The sequence below is a fragment of the Oryzias latipes genome, chromosome 16 (assembly GCF_053564925.1).
Source record: "Oryzias latipes strain Hd-rR chromosome 16, Olatipes_Hd-rR_3.1".
NCBI classification, from domain to species: Eukaryota; Metazoa; Chordata; class Actinopteri; order Beloniformes; family Adrianichthyidae; genus Oryzias; species Oryzias latipes.
In genome coordinates, this window is record NC_136252.1 from 21,760,297 (window position 1) to 21,783,585 (window position 23,289).

At 39.6% G+C, this 23,289-nt stretch overlaps 1 protein-coding gene across 1 annotated transcript in view; it reads left to right on the top strand.

The window, feature by feature from the left end:
• The window catches only part of kcnn3 (potassium intermediate/small conductance calcium-activated channel, subfamily N, member 3), a 77,942-nt gene extending 55,056 nt beyond the window's left edge, over positions 1-22,886 (top strand). Inside the window, exons 7-10 of the mRNA XM_011485308.4 lie at positions 4,107-4,217; positions 13,234-13,361; positions 14,455-14,524; positions 19,498-22,886. Of these exons, the coding sequence (XP_011483610.1) occupies positions 4,107-4,217; positions 13,234-13,361; positions 14,455-14,524; positions 19,498-19,914 (726 nt within the window). The 3' untranslated portion in view covers positions 19,915-22,886. The remainder of the gene's footprint in view (positions 1-4,106; positions 4,218-13,233; positions 13,362-14,454; positions 14,525-19,497) is intronic.
• The last annotated feature ends 403 nt before the right edge of the window (positions 22,887-23,289 follow it).

Sequence of the window (23,289 nt, forward strand, 5' to 3'; positions counted from 1 at the left end):
CCGCTTCACCACAGCCACACACAACTTTAAGAAAAGGTTTATGGAAAAAATGTCACTTCTAAAGATGTGTAGAAATATTGATAGTATATTTTATAAAGTTTATTAATAACTGTCTATGCATAAATTAGCACAAATAATATACTTAAAAGGAGTTTAAAGTTCTACTTAGAATCGAATTATCATAAAACAAAAAAGGGGAATAATTAAAAGCATAATCTGTATTAACACAGATGGGATATGTAGACTTTATTCTAAATATGTTGGCATATTAACACTGTTAGTGACAACTAGGATTAGAAAAGGCATGGAAGGATTGATAGTATTCTGGCCACACCAGTTAATATTTAAATCTAAGCAAAAAGAAATATGGAAAACAGAAATATTGCTTATTTTAGAGTTTTTTTTTTTAGATTAGTAGTATATTCCAAAAATTGCCTACATGCACTGAAATGTTGCAGATTGTATACAGCAAAGATTATTTAAAAAGTCAGTGGTTTTGACTAGTTTTTTTCGCAAAGCATGTTTGCTGTATTTCCAATGTTTTTAACACTTCCAGATTCATTTCCAGCACAAGAATCACAGCTGAGCAAATCGTGGTACAACGCTGAGCTGCATCATCTCAATATAGCGCTAATGAGTTTGTGAACTGTAGCCAGTTCTTTGCTCTTTTCATTTAAAGCTTGTGCCAATGTACAGTATACTAAAGTCCCACTCTGATCATCTTTTGATCTGTTGTAAAAGTGTTCCTAGTGGTCTTTTAATTATGATTATGCCATTTTTAGACAAAATCCAAAAACATGTGTCGTTTTATAGGACATATTTTATGCAGACAGCAGGAGTTAATTAGCGCTGAGGGCTGGACTGTTGGCATGGAAAAAGCCCACCCCCATTTCCCATTATCCCTTTGTCCATAACCATGGAGCTTGTGTCCCCCCTAAACCTATGTCACTGCTACAAGCTTTTTCAAACTACATTTTTTGTCTGCTCCTGATTCACAACGATTTGAATAAAGAAATACTCAGAATTGCAAATAAAAGCCTAGTTTTCTTAATGATGTCCTTTATCGTGAAAAAAAACGTTACAAGAACATGTTAAAAACACCAAAAACACCATTTTCATTCTTTAAATAATCTTGTCTATAATCTATCAGATGAAGATTCATTAAATTTAATATTTTTTTGCACAGGGAAGTACCACTCAATATTTTTGAATGACATTGCAGCTCAGGTTACAGTTAACATTAGAAAATGATTGAAAGTGTTTGGTACATAAAAACTTTGTCTTCCAGTCAGCACAAGTCTTCTCATGTTCAAACACAAGTGAAAGCTTGATTTGTTTGTTGCTGGAATGGACAGGACAGCTGCAGCCAGCCTGGAGTGGAGATGTGTAACAGTAATCCTTCCGAAAGGCAAGGTCATCTCCCTAGCACTTGCTTAAATGGCTCACTGGTGATTATGGAGACTGGATAGCTCCCTAAAGGACGACATACCTTCACAGGATTTTTGTCTGGTTGTACTCACAACGCTCGTAAAAACACAGAGGGGATAAATCTTCCAAGTTACCTGAAATTACTTTTGTTCTGTATTAACTTGTGTGCTCCATTTATAGGCTTTAACCACCACTGTTTTTGAAATAATTGTTTTGTAAAACATTTTAGAGTTTGGTAACAGGTGAGTGACTGTGAAACTGCAAGAAACGGTGAACATGATAGGAGTTGAGGCAACCACAAAGTGATACCATCACAAAACGTATATCTGTTTTCCTCCAACAAGACCCATCATTCACAGAACTACAATATCACACGGAAGAGTAGTGATCGTGACCATAAAACCCACTATAAAATGTTCAATGGGGAAACACATTAGGTGTCAAAAGGGGGTCATTTTTCATCAGGTACCTTCTCTCCTCCTGCCGGCTTTTAGTAGGATAGCAGGTCAGGAGCATTTTTGCCTTTTCTATAGTTCAGAGACCCAAATCTATCATGTTGCTTTGATGTATTTTTCCTGCCTTCTATTTCCTATAGCTTTAAAGTATCTATAATATAATCTTTATATTATGTAATTCATAGGTTGAATAGAGCAGTTGCATTTCAAATGTTTTTTGCTTTCTTTCCGCCTGTGGGTGCTTGCATTGTGTATGTTCTATGGAGGAACTGCATTTGGAGTTGAGCATCCTCCTCCCTTTCTTTCCCCTGGTGGGGTCAGCTGTGTGAACAGAAGTGTTTGATAGTCCTTCCATCAAAAAGTTCTGTGGTTTGACTTCCAGCTCTGCCACGCATCAAGGCATGTGTCAAGAAGACAGTGCATGCCCTTAATGGTCCCACAAATAACATGGGTTTGAGCAAAAAGAAATGCATGAGTCTTTATGGGAGGAAACACTTAACAGAAAACACAAGATACAGTTAAAATATGCTGTATTTGTGTGAATTATTCACAGCTGCTGTGCTACCCTGGCTTGTTTTGCTTGAAGCAAAAGTTTGCAACGTTTTGTGTGTGTGTGTGTGTGTGCGTGTGTGGGTGTGTGTGTGTGTGTGTGTGTTTGAAATATGCAGAAACTTCACAGACGAAGGATTCCCCCCCTGTTCTGACAGCTAGGACGACTACTGCGCTGTAGTTAGGAAGCAGGGGAAACACCCAGGCAGGCATATAAAACAAATCATAACAGCACAGTTCTCATCCACTGTGTCAGTCTGTGGAAACAGGCAACCCTGGCTGCAATCAAATGCATGCATAAAAACTGTCAAACACACCGGCACACGCACTTCTAAAACACAATCAGTTCTGACGAACCAAACGCTTCCCTGCTGTTCAAACCCACACAGGCACACCGTGACCGCGCACATGTCTGCACAAACTGTACTACTCGTTCATTGAGGCCTTCTTTTTCCTCAAGCACAGACGTGTATGAATGCTCTGAGGGTTTTCCCTTTGGCTCCCATCATGTTTTATTCATATTTTTTATGAACACAAATAGAGTGGATGAGTGTATAGACGTGGGCATTAATGCCCATTTGTACGTTGCATCCCACTGAACCCAGCCAAACTTATTTTTGGCACATCCATCTTCCCTTTTAAGAGTGTGCACACTGGACTGTTGGCTCTGTCCTACACATTTCAGGAATGCTGCATGTTCCCTCAAGCGCCAACTTCTTTATTTATCCTCTATCTGTTTCTCTACCTCTGTGGGTAAGCATTCACAAGCATGAAGGGAGACACGTGCACTTTCATTAAACACTCTTAATCTTAATTTATTGCCTATCAGGAGATATGTGACCTCATTAACATTGCCTGCTTCCTCATCTTTCTCTTCTCCTGTTTGCATGCACACACCCTTGCCTCCTGCATTCATCGCTGCCTCCTTCCTTCCCTATTTATGTGTATTCATGGCTCTTCGCTGGCTTTATCTTCTCTTCCCTTCTCCCTTTCTTTTCTCTAGGTGCCTGCCCCTTCAGAGGAACCTGTGAGCACTCAGCAGCCCTGTTCAAAAACAGTCTAATCTGAAAGTTAATTAAGTCTTTCTCCCTTCTTGTGTTCCTGCTTCTCTTTTCCTCTCGAGCATGTCTTTCTGGTTGAGGGACTGCTGTCACTCTCTCCCAAATGAATTTGCCGTGTGTCCCGTGTGGGTTGAGCTGGAGTGGAAACAAACTGGTCCGTGTTCTACACTTTTAAATTTTCAGCAGGCCTCAAGTCTCCTGTGTGAGGAGAAAACTGACACATGTAATTCAGATTGACAGCATGTAATTAAATGAGAGTATTTGGTGTCAATCTTTGGATTTCTTTAAATCTAGAAGGGGAAGGGGCACATTTTTCAGCTACATATAGAGGCTATACATCTCACAACAGATGGATTGTAAGTGAAAATAGACTTGGCTTCCCTCAAAATATGAAGAATTGTGGATCTGGAACAGAGCCGTGCCTCCTAATCCTTTCGTCTCCCCCATTCACATCTCCTTCTGTCATTTCGCTCTCATCCTCATTTTTTTTTCCTCCTTGCTTTACTCAATCATCTGAGCAAATTCCAAATCCAAAAGCCAATGATTTCCTTCATCTGCTCTGTCTGACTCTGAATGACTGATTCCGTTTTTCTGCCTCCCTTCTCTGTCCCAGGGTGCAGGCTGTACAGCTCTGGTGGTTGCCGTGGTAGCCAGGAAGCTGGAGCTGACCAAGGCTGAGAAGCATGTGCACAACTTCATGATGGACACACAACTCACCAAAAGGGTTTGTAGGCTTTGCGCTGTCTGTGATGTGATGAGTGTTGCACAACGGCAGAATTTTTTGTCGTTTTGTTTGGCGCTCTGATTTACCAGAAGGTGGTCTTTTTGACCACTTTCTGTGAAGCAACTCCCCTCCCTTTTATTTTGACAAAGTACCACATTATTTGAGTGAGTGGACGCAATAAAAGGTCATCTCTATCCGGCTTTTTCTTTACTCTTTTTTCGCTTACCATCTCTCTTCTTACCATATCCGATCTTTTTCCTCCCACATGGCCGTCCCTCCGCCCTCCCCTTTTTCCTTTGACATTTGTCTCTCCTACAGTAAATCCTTTTCTCTCCCTCCCCACCACCCTCTGTCCTCTTCTTTTCTTATCCCCTCCCTGACTCGCCTCCTCCATCTCTCACTCCCTCCGTCCTCCACTCCTTTTCAATTTTTCATACAGCTGAAAGACCCAAGTCTTAAAAATAGCTCCCATATCAAATATGTAGGGTACATTATGGCAGCAGGGTTATCTGGGTGACTGAGTAGGGTTGGGTGATCAATACTTTGCCCGTGGGTAAAATATTGACAAAGGCATTGAACTCACTTTGTGTCTATGAAGCTGAACTCTTGTTGCACCTTCCTACCATTCCTGCTGAAAATGACCCAAACAAAACTTATGTATGTATTGTATATGTATAGCCCAAAATCACAACAGTCGTCTCAATGGGTTTCGTACAGGTAATTATAAAGTAAACATAAAATCATAAGGATCATGAACACAAAGAATTCAATAGGAAAAAATAAACTGAACTAACTGAACAGACTAAAATGGACATCCCTGCCCTTAGACCCTCCTTCACTGTAAGGACAAACTTGTATTTAAAAGATTGCTGACTCTTTAATGATTTTTAAAATCACAATTGGAATTTCTTTCTTTCTAAGCAGCCATTTATCAGTGCTGGAAGAATCTGTATTACCTCTCAGGCGTGAAACATGGTCGCTCAATCACATGTATGTAAATCCAACAGAAGTCATTATATTTGACTGAAGGGAGGAACATTAGACTTACATTACATTGCACCTCAGCTAATCACTTTGTTGGTCATTTCTTTGGAGGAAACCTTTTTCACATCCTGTTTTGGTAACTATTAGAAAGCAGTAACCTCGGCTTGATGTTCTCTACATTCCTACATGTTAAATAGAGTTTAGTGTTGTACGTTTTTGACAAGTATATTTTATTTTTAGCTTTTTTGTCAACCACACCTTTTTTTAAGCTAAAGAAGGCATTTCTATTGTGTAGTTATTTAAAACCGATTATTTCTTTTTATTTTGACGATTTAGTAGGAAAAAACTGTCCTTTCAGTTCAGGTTATGTCCACTAAAGCTTCTCAAGTTTAATTAACGTTAACCTCATAACAAGATGTCTAACTAATTTGAATTCAGTTTAATCAAATTATTTTAATCAAAATTAAATTGAATTACATTAATTAGATTGAATGTACGATTCAATCTAATTAATGTCTAATTAATGTAGGTGGCCCTAAAACTCCGTCGTATGAATGAGACTGAATTGAAATCAGGGAAAATTATGTTTAATTACTTGAAGCCTATTTTAAGTTTTAGCTGTCATGCTTTTTTTGTCCTGACTTTTTCGTGAAATTAGGAAAAGAGCATGATGTAGTTATGTCATATCCTGGCAGGATGAGATGAGAAATCCTTGGGCGTATTTAGAACTGGACAGAGCAGCTGTGACGTCACCCAAAAGAAATGCCTTACTTCCAGCTCCTGTGAAACAAAGCCAATTCAGTCACAATTTTTTTTGTGATACTGGCGCCACCATTTGGAGCCAGACAACAGTGATTGGTCCAAGTAGTCTGAGTCAACGTTTCCAGGGCAACTACTGTCACCAATCGGGGGTAAGCTTGTTTGAATTCCACCCCCCTTCCACTGAAACCGGATGCAGGGGAATCTGACAAATAAACATTGAGGTGGGGGCCAGCAGGCACCACATGCTTTAATTGAAGCATCAGATTGGTCCATTCATTACTTGAATAACTTTGAAATGAAAAAATATCATTTAAAAATTGTAATCAGCAAAATTATGTTTAGAAGAAGGTTGTAGAGCAAGAGTGGTTATTCTGAAAAACATAAGTCAGGGTTAATGGCCGACGAAGTGTGCGTTATTACTTTTTAACGCACGCCGTGGAAGCCTGAACCGGTTGCTTCCGCGAAGTGCGTTTAAAAAGTAATAACGCACACTTCGAAGGCCATTAACCCGCTTATACCATGGTCACTTACAAAAGCAAAACATTGTAACCAGTTTTTAGTCCTTAATTCTTGTTTTTTTTTCTGCCGCGGCACACTGGTTGAAAAACACTGGAATAAAGCATCAGTTCAAAGTTCATCTCTTACCGCTTGTTTTTGTCCAAATGATGAAGCAAAAGGTTGTTTTAAAGAAGCCGGCGCAGTGATACAAAACATTTAAGCTAGGTGACCGGAACTTCTTTTTTCACCGTGCGGTTATCAGGTTTTAATGCACACCCAGCAGCCAATCAGAAACGAGTATTCAACCGGACCATGGTATATTGGCTGATTAATAGCTGTTTGTTTCTCAGTAGAAGTCTATCTGATTTTGGCTTCTTGGAACGAGTGGATACTTCCTCTTTTGAACATGAGGGGAGAGGGGTCACTCTGTCCAGTACTATATACAGTCAATGTCAGAAAGCAGTGGCTCTTAGAATCAAATTTTTGACACAAACAGGGTTTTTTTTAGTTAGTTTTTTTAAATATATATATATATATATATATATATATATATATTGCTTTATATTATTTTACTAATACTGTAGGTCAAGTGAATATTTTCCTCAACTGGCTGTTTTGTCTTCTAGAGTTTATGTTTTTACATAATTAGGGGCATGTCTTCTTGATTGGCAGGTGGGTGGACCAGTGGGTGGACTCAGCAGTCATACTTTGTCCTGCCCACATGCTCATTTTTAGATTGTTGTTGAGCTGAGAGACATAAACTCCAGTCGGGTTTTATTTTTTCTCTTCATATCCTTTTATGGACATCATATTTTTTTTCATGATGTGTCTATGGTTTCAACCAAACACTTTTTGACAAACAGCATTGATGGAAGAGGCCAGAGATCGTACCACACAGCCTCTATTTGACAAATAACCCTTGTATGTTCTGAACCAGGCGGCTCTTGACAAAATGTTTAGACATAAAACAAAGACAGAATCTGCTCTTCACACAATCTTAACAAAGCTTCTCATTAATTCTGTGAAATGTCATGTATCAGTTTCATATAACACAGTTCAGTGCACTCCTTGGTGAGAGATCCACCGAAAGGTTTACTTTCTGTGCAGCTGTAATTATCTGTCCTTCCATCACTCACAAGGCAGAGAATGAAGCTGTTGCGCTCTCATTGTTAAACATGGACAGAGCCATTCGTCATTAAAAGGGAACACAATCAGTTAGAGCATTGTAATGAATAATACAACAATAGATTCTACATCCTGCCATCATCAAATGTATGTACACACACACGCACTCGCAGATGGGAAAGCACACACAGGGACTTTCTGTTCAATGGAACAGCTCCTCATTTCCTTTGAAGGATTAACAAGAATGTCATTTAAATGTCAAAGACGGATACGCTCAGCTGATCTTAACATGGCTGTTGTGTAATGAGTCTTGGGTGTGGTTGTGTACAAGTACTGAAATGGCAGCAAGCCATTTTCTTAGACATTTACCTACTAAGGAAATCACTGCAATATAGAGCCTGAAACGTCAAAATTGTTTTCTTTTTTCTTTTATTTTAAATTTTTACTGTAAATCCTAAAATCTTGTCTGGACTGAAATCTGATCAGAAAGGATGATTCGCCATTCAAACTCCAGTGTGTAGGGTTAATTTTCATTCAGTGCTCTGTGAAGCAAAGTCACTCTCTTTGATAGGATTAAAACAATGTTAATTAAATAAGGGCTAATGCAGTCTGCGAGGCTGTGAGGTGTGAAGTGCTCATGTTTGATTATGAGGCTAGTTTTCTTGTCGGTGAGTGTTTAAGATGCAGTTAAAAGCCTGGCACTGAGCCTAAAGCTGTTTTTGGTATCTCCGGACGCTGCTGAAAATCCATCTGCTCAGAGCATCATCCTAGACATCCACAGATCTTGATCCACGTTGGAAGAAAAAAAACTGAACTTGAACTACTTTTGACATGTAAGCGACTAACCGACTGACTGAATCTGCCTGGGATTGCATATCCCCTTAAAGTCCCACTCCAATCATCTTTTGATCTATTTTAAATTCATTCCCGTTGGTCTTTAAATTATGATTTAAAAAAAATTCAAAAACAAGTAGGACATAGTTTCTGCAGAGCAGCTGTAATTCACCTCGGAGTTGTGGGCTGTTGGCATGTGGCAAACCCTCTCTCCCCATCATCCAACTTAAAATTGGCAGTGCAACAAAAATGGAAAGCAATTTTGGTGCGATTTAGCTGTACAGTTTTGAGCCAGATGCCAGCTCAGTTGAGGAAAAAAAGACGTACATGGATCTATTCTTTACAAGTGAATGCATCAAGATGGAGCGGAGCAGGAAGCTGGTGGCTTGCCATAATAGCTTGTACGCCACACCTCCAAGCTTTTTCCAACATCATTCTTTTGTCTGCTCCTGATTCACAACAGTATAAAGTGAAGAAATACACAGAAATGTAATTTTAAGATTATGTATTATATTTTAAGATTATATCTATATATATATCTATCTAGATATATATATATATCTATCTAGATATATATGGGCTGCACGGTGGCGCAGTGGTTAGCGCTCTTGCCTCACAGCAAGAAGGCCCCTGGTTCAAGTCCCGGCTGGGGGACATGAAAAACTACATCAATGGGGGACCTTTCTGTGTGGAGTTTGCATGTTCTCCTTGTGCATGCGTGGGTTTTCTCCGGGATCTCCAGCTTCCTCCCACCGTCCAAAAACATGCTTCATAGGTTGATTGGCAACTGTAAATTGTCCGTGAGAGTGAATGGATGTGTGGTTGAAGATTTTCTACCCTGCGACAGACTGGCAACCAGTCCAGGGCATCCCTTGTCTACGCCCAAGTGGCCGGGATAGGCTCCAGCAACCCTGTGACCCTGATAGGGAATAAACGGTAAAGAAGATGAATGAATGAGATGTATATATATATGTAGAGCATCATTAGAAAAATGCCACAAGGACATGTTAAAAACACCCAAAATACAATTTTGATCGGAGGGGCTCTATGTTGTGGTCAAGCTGGTTTTTGGTCTTCTCCAGAGTACACACATTGTGTTCTTCACTTTTGTATGAGCCATTGTCAAAGAAATTTTGACACCCTTTTGGATTTTCCCCCTCTCTGGAGTTGTACAATCTGGGCTTTGGCCAACACTGAAAGTGCCAAAATGCTTTCCAATGTTTGCACAAGCTCAAGCACAAGCACAAGCCAAACGGGAGCAGCCTAACCCCTAAAGATTTCTCTTGAGCTTGCTTGCACATCAATAGCCTTTTTTCACTTGCAAACCAGATGGAGCATCAGTCGCACAGGTGTATTGTGATGCTCTGTGAATTCACAAATTCTAATATCAGCTCCAGTTTTTAGCTTTTCAAGTTATGTGTAATCCCTTTTTTTTTTTTACATAGCATTTTATTTAAACTAAATCCTCCTTTCTTTCACTTTTATTCAGACACTCCTTTGGCATTTTCCTCCAACTCTAAGATATTCTGTCTGCATTTACATGAATGGGTATGTGACTGCTTTTGACTTCCAAAGGCTTTTGAGACCTGGCTCTCCTTTTTATCAGCATGTCCATGAGGGGAAGTTCAGAGCAGGTGAGGCCAATTTGTCACCATGGCCCAACGGACAAGGCTGTTTCCACAGCAAATGGCCTGATGGTTTATGTTTCCTGCTCTCATAGAAAGCATCACTGACCCCAGCACCACACTAGCTAATTGGTAATTGCATGTACAAACCATTAGGCCTTTCAGGGCTTCTAGCAAATCTAGTGTTCTTGTGTGTTTTGTAACTTTTGTTACAAAACTTTTTTAAGGTAAAATTGCATAAATACTAGTAAAATTTGCTATGTGCTATGTGCTGGAAAACATGAATTTATCACAAAACTATTGGTACAGGTGCCTAAAATCTCTTTAGAAATTGATAAATTAAGAGATATCCCGACTTATTAAGTCATAGATCACCATTTGTCATTAGATGTCTAGCATGCTGCGAATTGGGAACTCCTTGGATTAACAGCTTTCGCATGTACCTGCCATAAGGTGGGCCATGTAGGGGAGCACCAACAACAGCTCTTTGACCCACACTAACCATATGGCCTGCAACACGACTGCCCAAATACAGCCCATATGGTGTAAGAATTGCTGCCGCTGCCGTTTGGTTTCTCGCAGGGTTTCCTTAGCAAATCATGTCGAGTCTTTTATTTTCGCAAACGAAGCTGCCATCCTTGACGCAGTGTCTTCATTCGCTCCCGGGAGGAGGGATGAAACTGAGCGAGCAGCAGAGGCAGAAACAGCGGTTGGGGGTATCTGGAAGATGAAAACAGTGTGGCAATGTTAGTTCCTCTTACATGCACGTGGAGCGTGTCATCGTTCATCATTTTTCACTAACCCTGCAGTGATCACTCAGCTGATAAATCCGATTTGACAGATTTGTTTAGAAAAAAAAGAGCAGCGCTAAATGTGCTTTTTACTAACCTGACTCGCAATTAAGACTAACAGAGCTGTTTTGTATTTATGCTCAAAGGGATTTCACTCTTTGCTGTTGTTTGGGTTTTATACCTTCTGTTAAGATTTCTCAGAAATATGCAAAAATGATGTAAGGATGTTGGGACAGCACAACATTGGGATTTCTGTCTTATCAACACAACTTTGTCGAAAATAAGTTGTGTGTGTAGATCATATTTCTTTTTTGAATTTAATTTTGTCCTCCACCACATGCACAGATATCGGGCATATTGCATTCATCTGGATTCATTCTATTAGTGATGTATTTTTCCAAATAGTTTTATAAAACATCGAATTTAATCTATCAAACAGTAAAACCAGTCATCTGGCTTTAGTCTTCCATGTATTTCAGTTACTGACTTTCTGATCAGTTATATCTGATCAACACACGTTAATTTTAGTGTGCAAATACTTTTTCCTACTGTAAATCTACAATGTTTGAAAAACCTTAGGTCATGTCTTTATGGACATGTTGGCTTGTTAGCCGGACAGAGAAGGAAGAATGTTCTGCATGAAGTGAAATTGTGTTAACATGTCTTGGTGCTTGGAAAAAAGTAAGTTTGCACATAAGTTTTCCGTCCATCTCCAACATAAAAAGATCCAATTAGCTCATTCGTTATTGAAAACTGCTCATGTAAGCTCTTCTCTCTGACAAAATCTTTTTTCTCAAATCCTGCTTCAACGTTTTTAATGTTTTCTTTAGTGAGGGGCTGCTCTTAGCTGTCTGTTTTGCTCTTAAAATTCGATGTTGCTCCATTTTAATAACAAAAGTTTTACTTTACTTATTAAATCTTTGCTGTTAATTTGCTGCTTCTAAATTAAATCTTCTCTAATATATTCTGTTTGTTTTATGGCTTATTTTTCCCACCTATTGTCACAGCAACAGCATCTTGTTTGGCCCCTTGTTTCTTACAGCATTGAAACAGCCTAAATGTTGTTCTTATTGTGCCTGGAAAATAAGTAAAAAAATCTGCTTCATACATCCCACCTGAGGAATATATATATATATATTGGCAAAAGTTATTCACTTAACCCTTTGAAAATTATTTCTAGCTGTATAAAAAATTATCACATATGTTGCTTTCAAGTAGATGCTAAATTAAAGTAAAATTGGAACTGAATGATGCATATTTGAGGAATATACGTCAATGGGTTAAGTGTTGACTCCTAAATTTGAACACATTTCTTTTCTATTGTCCGATACTGGAATAAGCTGTACATTTTTTCTAGAATTTTTTTAATAACATGAATAAAATTTTAAACACTTACTGTCAGAGGACATCCCTTAGTGGTTTGACTCCCTTTTTGCTTTTTGAAAGCCACATCTGCAAGAAGCAAAGTGTTTCTCTCCCTCCGTCTGTGTAAAACAGTTTAGAAGTCTGGATGTGTTTATGTGTAGGCGTCCTTGTGAGCGAGCAGTCCTTGACTGCGCTGGACGGGTGCTGATTAGCCAAGCTGCCGGGGTCTTTTGTGCTCCTTAGTATGGGTTATAATTGTTCTTTATTCACTGTGCAACATCTCCTTAAAGCCTGTTTTACACTTCCTTTTTAGCTTGTCTGTACACTGATATTTACCTCTTTTGATGTTTTTTAATCTACAGAAGCAAATAAAGTGACTGTGTATAGGGGGGGACCTGATCTTTTTCCACAAACTGCCTAAAGGCTGAGAATTTTAGGGAATATTTTATTCAGTCAGAATTTGTTATTTTAATGGTTTAAGCTAAATGCAATAAAAACTATAAAAATAGCCTTCTTTTGCTAGATTTCCATATGAGCACTACTTTAGCTAGTGTTTTCCTTAATGGTTCTCTGTCAAGATGAGAAGTCTCCTCCACAGTTCAGTTAACCCACATTTGTTTCTTCTGTTGGTGCCTAAATTAAATGGAGTTTCACTGAGTATAATAGGCTGTGGTGAATTACCATATCCAGCTAGGATAATGTGGTTCGTTTAAATTATTGTAAATGATGTAAAATGTAGACATAGCAGGACAAAAAAAATAGTAGAGTGTGTGAGGGGAGGGTTCTTGTGTGTTTTCATTGCCAGCCTCCCTCAGGATTTAAACTGAGGAAGTGAAAAGTACTGGCAAGCAAGTCAGCGTGTAGATGAGACAAAGAGAATCAGGGCAACCTCAGAGAACAACAAAAAGATTTTTCTTTTAAACACCAGAGAAAAGAGGGGTAAAGAGGAGTCAGGGTGGGCACACCTGTTACCTTCTTCAATCTGCAACCTGTTGCTAACAAAGTCTGCATGTGTTTGTTGTTTGGAGACAGATAAAGAACGCTGCAGCAAATGTGCTGAGGGAGACCTGGCTCATCTACAAGCACACCAAGCTGATGAAGAAGATCGACCACTCGAGGGTCCGCAAACACCAGCGGAAGTTCCTGCAGGCTATTCATCAGTGAGCCCACACCCCCTCTCCACATCCACACAGTTGCCTGTCAGCTGGACCCATGAAACCTCTGGAAATCTTCCACCCACTTTTTGAATCCACACTGACAATCACATGAAGTGCACTAATCCACACACCATTGTTCATTATCTACTTAAGAGTGAATTCCCCCTAAACTGACACAGTGTGGGACGAGATGACCACTGCTTTGTGTACAATAGAGGCACTCTAACTATTATGTCATTTTTTACAATGATGGCTGATGACAATTGCGCATAGCGGGGCTTAATCACACATTCTACTTCTCCAATCACCGTTGTTGTAGTTGTGTTTTGCTATAAAAAGGTGCATCTAATTGATGTATTGCTTTAAAGTTTCCTGTTGCTTTGATCCCTAACAGTTTGAAAGCACGAACAAGTGCCTTTTAAAAGCCAGAGTCGAGAGACACAATCCTCTTTTAATTATAGCCTACAAAGGCTGAGCCTGACACATGTGGACTTCAGATGGGAAGCGAACTCCAGGAGAGGAGCAGCTGTGATCTGCTTTTGGGGGGAATGCATAAAATTAAGTCCATTTTCAGGTTTGAACCTGTCACTGCAGCTTAGACAAGTTCATCTGGGGGCAGCCTTATAAATTCACTTCTCACGTAATTATAATGGAGTTGGGGGGGCGGGCACTAGGGTTGATGAAAACATAGAATGAGTCACTAAATATTGTACTGTGTTTTCAGAGTTATGCCAGTCCTAGCTTTAATTGGGCCGAGGTCAGATGATTTGTTTAATTTCATTCCCTATAGTTATTTTTCATGAAGACGTTTTTCCTTTTAGGATTTTACATTACCTGCAACTCATTCCAGAGGTCAAGGCCTTAGTCTGTCTCTTTGTTTCCATCTTAATAGCTTAAAAACATGAAGCAGTCAAATAATTTGCCATTTCAGAGCGCTCTGTGTGCTTGCTGTGTTTGTCCATTCAAATCCAGCAACACGCCGCAGGTGGAAATGAAGCAGAACGGGGCAAGGTGACCCTGAGGGATTAACTCTGCAGGCTGACCACTGTGTATTGTTTTTCAGCTCTGTGTATTTTCCATGTGTATCTGTTTGCAGATTACGCAGTGTGAAAATGGAGCAGAGGAAGCTCAGCGATCAGGCCAACACACTAGTGGACCTCTCTAAGGTGAGACTCAGGTTGATGCGTGGAAAGTTTTCCACACGGGCCTCTGCCCCTAAAAGAACACCCCCCCCCCCCCCCCCCCCCCCCGGCGTTCCTCTGTTTCCATGCTGACCTGCTCATTTCTACGGCTTTGCGTGTCCAAGCAACCAGACCAAGTATTAAAACAGAGATGACTGAGTGAGAGGGAGCAGGAGGGAAAATTAGAGGAGGGAGAGGAGTGCACGTTTCTTTCTGTCACTGTGTGGGTGTTTAAGAATGTACATGAAGAAATCCAGAGGAGTGAGGGAGATGAAGGGCAAACACTGTACACTTTGCAATGCCTTCCATCAACAAATATTTGGCACTTAAAGCCATCTGGGTAAGTACATCTCGACTAGCCACTTCAGCATTTATCATAGTTACAGGGACCAGAATAAATACGACAGGAACAATGCGATGGCTCTGTCCTCTATCTTTTCTTCCAACTCTTTTAGCTTCACATTGCAGTAACACCAAGCCTCTCCTTCATGCCAGCGCCTACTCCCAATGGGATTGTAATTTTTTTCTTTTTGCTCAATGTCACGCTAACCCTTTTCACTGCTCAACATTGATAGAAATGTTCAGATCCTTTCATGACTTTAATTCATACGAGAGGCTTCTATTCCATGTTGAAGTTTTACATAAAAGTTGAAATGCTTCAGCTAAAATCTTTCTCATTGTTATGCCCCAGTGAAAATACTTTATCTTCAGATATTCGTGAGTTATGCATTCCAATTTGTCAGTCAGTGAGAAGCATTTGGAGAAAGCATACGCTGATTAATGGAAGGTGGATAAACGTGCAAGGATGAGAAATTGTTGAAGAAAAAAGGGGAAATAATGATGAACAGATCCACAAATGTACTGTAGCGACCATTTAAGATACATTGAAGGCTGGAAACGACCGTCTCCAATGTTTCATTACGTCCAGCTGGACGTTACAGTACTTTCATTGGCTGGACTTTTCAAGTCCAGCCAATGAAAGTCCACAAGGTTTACTTGATTAGTCCAAAAAATAGTATAAAATTGCAATTGATTGTTTGCACACAGTGTCACCTGTTTGTTCCAAAATATCACATGTTGATAACCAGTGTTTAACACGAAGAAGTTTAATTTTCTAAATTATGATAAATTACTGTTCAATGCAATGCAAGCCATTGAAAGAATGTAAGTATCTTGAATTCATAAAATTAAGTCACAGAAGCCATTTCAATAAAGAGAGATCTTAGAAATAACGAGCGATACAAAAAGATGTGCAGACAAATAAGTCCGTAAGTCTTTGGCGGTGAGCCTCCAGGCCGATGACATCTTGCATGCGTGGGATAAGCTCAGACCGTAGATGACTAAACCCCGGAGCGTAGACACTGATGGAGGTTAAGGGCCACTTCATGCCGAAGGATCGTTGTTGGTGGAGGACGGGTGGAGGTGGGCCGATGAAACCGTCTGGAATGCAGAGAAGCAAACATCCATGAATCTAGTAGTTAAAATATGGTGATTGACTGAGAAGAAAAAGCTCAGAATGAAGACGTGTAGGGACTTTGACAGGGATAGCTGTGGAGTTGGCCGACACGAGGGAGTGGAAGTTGAATATTCTGGGCATTCAAGAGACCAGACGGCAAGGGAGCAAAGCTTGTGGTCTGAGAGCAAGTTCAAGCTGTTATATCAAAGAGTGGATGGAAAGAGAAATGGAGTGGGAGTGATCCTGAAAGAAGAGTTTACTAAGAATGTTCTAGAGATGGAGAGACTGTCAGATATTGTGATGAGTCTGAAGCTGGAAGTTGAAGGTGTGATGTTGAATGTTGTCAGTTGTTATACCCCCAGGCAGGATGTAAGCAAGAGGAGTTGGAGAAAGTCTGAAGGGAGATGGAAGAGGTGAACCAGGGTATCCCTAAAGGAGAGAGAATGGTGATTGGTGCAGATTTTAACAGACATGTAGGTGAAGGGATTGGGGGGCGGGGTTTATAGCAGGAATGTAGAGAAATAAATAGTGGTTGACTTTACTAAAAGAACATAATCTCAATGGTAAATATATTTTTTCAAAAAGGACAGAAGCATATGAGGATATAAGAGTGGAGGAATGAGAACACAAGTTGATAAGTTCTTGGAAGGAAAAAATCGGTTCAGTGAAAGATCGCAATATTTCATTTGGCAATACTTGTATCGATTTAAAATCCTGCCAAGACGATTGTGTTAGATGTTTACTCATTAGCCCCGCAGTTTTGGTTCCTTCGGGGCTCAATGAGGCATGTACAACTTAGTTTTAACTGAAACTCTGTGCCAAGTTGTTACAGGTACTAGATAAAAACTCTATTTCAGTGCTTCGAGGTGGGCTCAAATAACGAGTGAGGCCATGTAGTCGTGCAGTGCACACGGCACTGAGCTTCAGTCATAATGCTGAAGGCAAAGTGAGCGCAAGTTTGTTTATACTTCACAGTAAGAGAGTCTAATCTAGCGACCTGATGGATCAGAGTTACGTGTGCAGTGCTCTGAAAAAAGACAGTCATTGTGGGGGTGAGCGGGGAAATATGTCTTTACTTCAACATATGGGAAAACAGAGATGCAGAGCAGACTGTCAAGGAAATAAAGTATAGCCATATTCAAGTGTTCTGCTTTACCCTGTCATGCTGCTTCATCACACTTAAATGTTTCTGGAAAGAACTGGTGAGTTGTTTTTTTTTTGTTCTAATTATTTTTCAAGCAGCTGTTGACGCACCGTTTAGGAACCTCAACCTTTTTTTAAAAACTGGTTTAGCTACATTTAGCAATATAGGACATAAACAGCACCTAAGCACTTTATTTTTTCAACCATACTTGTATACCTCATGGGTTAATACACGTTTATTCTTTGTTTTGCTTTTCATATACTGAAAAATATGTTGTTGTGAAAATCAGACAACATTGATAGTTAAAAAAGATATTTCTTAATTTACCCAAAGAAAAGCATCATTGAATTTGCTTGGATAGATACAACTTGAATATAGGATGCAGTTGCACTGCTTGATGTTTTGATAATTAAATAAAATGTATTGGTATTTTACCATTTTATTCGTGTTAAATGTGTATTCATATTCAGAAAAAGATTTTTCTAAGTTTTACTTTTTTTTTTAACTTGTAAAATATTGTCTGGTGCTGTCTTGGGGGAACTCGTGATACTTTGCCATCGTCAGACTCCTGCCAATCCACACCCCTAATAGCTTGTTTTGTACCCTTAAAAAGATCGGTGACTTCAAAGTCATGGCCAGACAGTATAGGATGGTGGTGTGTAGGAAGACTCTAGTGGTGAAGAAGATGAAGAAGACAAAGGCAGAAAAGAGAACCAAGTGGTGGAAGTTAAAAAAGGAAGACTGCTGTGTTGCACATGCTTTGGGAGATCAGGAGGTTTTCCTGATCACTGATCAGGGAGACTGAACATAAGGTAGTTTGTGTGTCATCTGGAATGAGGAAAGCAGATAGGGAGAGGACTTTGTGGTGAAATGAAGACGTTCAGGATTGTGTCAAGAGTCTACGTTCGGTTAAGAAAAAGTGGACAGGAGAACAGGGAGACGGAGCACAAGGTAAAGGTGGATGTGGTAAAGGCCAAAAAAGGATGTATGAGAACTATGTAACAGGTTGGACATAAAAGATGGAGAGGCAGATCTATGAGACAGTAATGGGAAGGATGTTTGGCAAGTTGTGGTGATCAAGGACAGGGATAGAAATGTATTGACAGGCTCCACAAGTGGGATGGAAGGAGAACTTTGCAGAGCTGATGAATGAGGAAAACCACAGAGTAGAGGAGAAGGCTGTTGTGGAGCAGGAAATAGCAACAATTGGTAAGGATGAAGTGAGGAAGACATTGAAAGGATGAAGGGTGGAAAGGCAGTTGGTCCTGACAACATACCTGTGGATGAAATGGAAGTGTTTAGGAGAGGTGAAGTTGTTGACTGAACTGTTTGACAAGATCTTGAAGGGTGAGAGGATGCCTGACAAAAGGAGGAGAATTGTTCTGGTGTCCTTTTTTAAAAACAGAGGGGGGATGCAGACTTATGGAAACTACAACGAAATATAGCTGATCTGTTACACAATGAAGTTATGAGAAATAGTGGTGGAAGATAGACTAAAGTCGGTGCTAAGGTATGATGTCACGCAGAGAAAGAGAACCACAGATACAATATTTGTTTTGAAGATGGTGTAGGATGCAGAGAAGTCTGGAGTACATTCAAATTGTGCAGAACATGCATGAGAGCTGTAATGCTACATTCACTCCACCTTCTGCAAGCCACGTTTAAGCAACCACTTCCAATGAAAAGTCTATGTAAAAAGGCGTATATGCAGGTTTTGGGCTTCTGTGTTCAAAACTCTGGAGTTCATGCATTGCTACGCAGGATTTAAATCTGTTTTCGGGCTCTATGTACAACACGCACATCCATTGAACGTATATTAGAAGTTAAACCAATTGAACTTTGCGTGACACGTGCCCAGTGTGAACGTAGCATCAGACAGTGATGGCATTGGAAGAAGGTGTGATGGAGTAATTCAAGATGAAGGTGAGGCTACACCAAGGACCAGCCCTTTCTGTTTGCTGTGGTGATGGACAGATAGGAATCTCTGTGGACTTTGCTGTTTGCAGATGACATTGTGATCTGTAATGAGAAGAGGGAGCAGGTGGAGGGATATCTAGAGAGGTGGAGGTTTGCTCTCTAAAGAATATAAATGAAGGTCAGTGACAGCATGATAAAATATCTGTGCGTAAGTGGAATCTCCAACAGTGAATCAAAGAAAATACATTTTTAAAAATGAAAGCATTGCTTTTGCAATATCTTTTTCTTTGTTTTGTCCAGGCTGCGTCATCTTTGGCTAACTTTTTTTTTGTTTTTATTACTACATTTGGCCACAAGAAGCTAAGGTTTGGTATTGATGTGTAATTCGGATCTCCAAAGCTTCTTTGCTGCACTGAGATGTTTCCATGTCTCATCCCACAGATGCAGAGTGTCATGTATGAGCTCATGTCAGAGCTCAATGATCGCAGTGAGGACTTGGAGCGACAGATGCTGTCCCTGGAGCAGCGGGTGGAGCAGCTCACTGCAGGCTTTAACGCCCTTCCTGCACACCTCTCTGCAACCCTCAGCGCCCAGCATGCCGCCCTGGTCCAGCTGCTCCGAGAAAGGGATGCAAGGGATAGTAGAGGGGGTGGTGCAGTGCTTCCGCTGTCCCCAGCTGCATCTGTAACTACTGCACCAACAACAGCGTCTCCAGTCCAGGTTGCAGCTCCCGCACCACCACTTGCACAGGTCTCTGCTTTATCATTAGAGTCCCCTTTGTCACCACCGCCACCCTTAAGCCCGGACGGGAGCCTGGAGGCCAGTCCCAAACCCAACTCCTGCACCTCTAGCTGCTGAGGACAGCTCTTAGGACCAATAAAGGACAAACATGGGAGCAGAAGATTATGGAGAACAGAGAGGCTGTTCCCATTTGCTAACATCAGACTACAGGAGAGAAATGAGGGAGAAAGGAAATTTTTGGAGATCCTCTGAAATCATCACTCCACGAAGATGAGACAAAGATAAACTAATGGGATTAAGATGGAGGGCCAGTCAGAGCAATGAGATATGTTCAGGACTTAGGGGGTGCTTTCTTAATGAAGGAAGGAGAAGATAAATGGAGACTCTAAAAGGTGTGAGGGGGAGGTAAGATGACAAGAGGGTGAGAAATGAGAGGAGGGGGAAGGAGTTTCTAAGAATAATTACGCAAACTCCTAAATGGGATCCTCTCAAATTGTTCCAAAAGGCCTTTTATATTCTCTGGATCTCTTTCTCCTCTTTTTTCTTCTCATTTTTGGAATCTTTTGCTCCCTTCATCAGGAATTAATGTCCATGACTTTTTATCCTTATGATGTATTTTCTATCTGAATGCTAATTGTGTGTTAACAAGCATCCCTTTAACAGAAGGTTTGATCAATATGACCGTGGTATTAAAAAAAAAAGTCTAGCAGCATGCAACACACACACACACACGCACACTCAACACATGTTTCTGACATGATCATACAATCCTTTAAAATGCAGGCTGTACTACACACAATAATAAATTGAATGCACTAGCCTACATGACAACCCTAAAGCCTATACTGCCAAACATTTGATGCACTGTCTATCTCCATATTGAAGCACTGCCAAACAATATAGACAGACTGTAATAAGAAACGTTCATCTCAACAATTTCTCTTCTTCATTTGGGAGCTCATGCCACACGTTTTGGTTGCGACGCACAGTTGTGACATTTTAACAACTCAGGCAAGAGAATTGTAAGCAGATATTGAGCTCCACAAATTACAAATGAAGCTGAGATAAGCAGGGCATGAGTCCCCTTAGTGTTTATAATACGACAATACAACAACAGCAGGAATTCATTTCTACATCTTAAAAGCAGATTGGATTTAAGTAATAATTTTGTGAAACTTTAGCTTTGTGCTCTTGAGATGAGGCTGCGATACTGTTCTCTGCTGACACAAAAGGACCTTTACTATGTACAAGATGTAATTTAATTTTTTGATTATGACTGTGTGAACAAACGCAAACTTTGGTTTAATCGGATTTTAAATCTCTTAATTAATTTTAAAGATTACAATAATTATATACACTGGATCCAAAAGTCAGCTTTTTTGCACATGCATGAAACCCCACATTTAAAGTCCCACTCCAATCATCTTTTCATCTATCTTAAAAGTGTTCCCAGTGGTCTTTTAATTTTGATTATGCCCCATTTAGGCTACATTTTTAAAAGACTGTTGTTTTTTTAGGAAATAGTTTATGCAGAGCGGCAGGAGTTCATCAGAAATCCGCCTCTGCGTTGTGGTCGGCACTGTGAGCACGGAGTGAGTCTGCCTTCATTTCCCATCAACTCTTTGTTTACACTCTTGACTTACAGCCCCTCACAACCTCAACCTAACATTACCGGTGCAGCAAAAGTGGCGAGTAATATTAAAGTTATCCAGCTGTACAGTTTTGAGTCAGATGCCAGCTCAGACGAGATGTACGTGGATCTATTTGTCTGCAACCGAATGCATCAGATTAGAGCGAAGCAGGGAGCTTGTGGCCTGTTGATTGTAGTTTATCCGTTACTACTACAAGCGTTTTCAAAGGGCTTTTTTTTTCATCTTCTCCTCATTCATAATGATTTGAATAAAGAAATACCAATATTCAAGACATCTTTAATCCTAATATTCCCTCCATTGTCAGAAAAATACTACCAAAACATGGTAAAAACACAATTTTCATTGGAGTGGGTCTTTAACGCAAGTTTATCTAATATAATATTAAGGTTCAAATCAAACATACCGTAATTAAATATAATAATAAAACTTCATTTAAAAATGCAAATGTCTTTACTTGTCTAGAAGCCAGATTGACAGTGATCAGTAATCTATTTTTTTTTTAATGTTCTTAAAAATTGTTCTTTTAAAAGACATTTAAGACATTTATTAATGTCCCCTGACATTAATATATGGTTTTGGTGTCTGACCATAGGCTTTTAATATTTTTTCCATGCATGGATATTTCCATTAAAATTTCTTCACTGCCTATTTATGTCAGACTCGCAGTCCCAAAACAGCTCCATGTTATCATGAATGTATTTTATGTAAAGAGAATTACACCCTTACTGGTGGAATCGCCAACTGCCACATACACACACAGATACACACACATTCACTTAACTCTACAACCAAAGTGCTCTCTCTTAAATGGACTTCAATAGGAGGCAGGGAACACTGCTGTCACAGGGGAGAAAAGATGGCAGGAGAAGGCGTTGCAGATATTTTTGACAATATATCTGAGGGAATAACTGTGAAAAAAAATGCGGGTCTGCACTTGTTAAAGTGCAGCGCCTTGCTGTAGAAGAAGGTGGAATGTGGATAAAATAAGGGAACACAAATAAACCTTACAAAGGATCAATGGCCATGAAGGAACAGCTGTGCATGACATAAAAAATATATATCTGACAGGAATTTTAATAGCTCGAGGAAAGAGACGAGCCTACTTTTGCTTTGAAAACAATACCGAAAACTATGTTATAGCGACATGCTGTGGCCGGAATACTGAACTACATGCGCTTGGAAAATTGTACAGTCTGCTCTTAACGAAACCTAGCTTTGTAATGCTTAGTCTTTTTTACCATAACGATTAAACGCAGTTACAGCTGATATCTTACATTATTAAAGTATAGTATTATTCTCATTCGTCATTACAATTATGATATATGTATTATTAATAAGTAAATTTATGAATACGGAAAGTGCCGTTTAAGGTTGAAATTATTTTGTAATTTTATTTTATCAGAGAGAACTAATAAAGTATATATATATAACATCAAAGCTTCCATGATTTCTGGGTCGCAGTTATTAAATCATTTGTTTGTAAATGTTGTTTGTCGCATTTATTTCTGTTCTTTCTGGAAACTACAAAATGGCTCGAGCGCTAACAGTTACCAGGGTTACCATGGAATTTAGAATTCCCGAGTTATGCCTTCTTTTTTTTTCTTGGTATTTTGGTGGCACGCGCTTCACGCAAAAATGTTTGTTAACGCCAAATGGCGTTGTTCTTGTTTTGTTAGTTTTTTTTCTTTATAAAAATAGTCAGAAACATATTTGAAAAAGTTTATTAGCTTTAAATTAAAAAAATTTTTTTTTACAGTTTCTATTGTATACTGCAGTAATAGTACAGTTTTCTGATTTGATGAAAAATATTGCAGTTGTAAAAAAGAGATTATGATCAGTT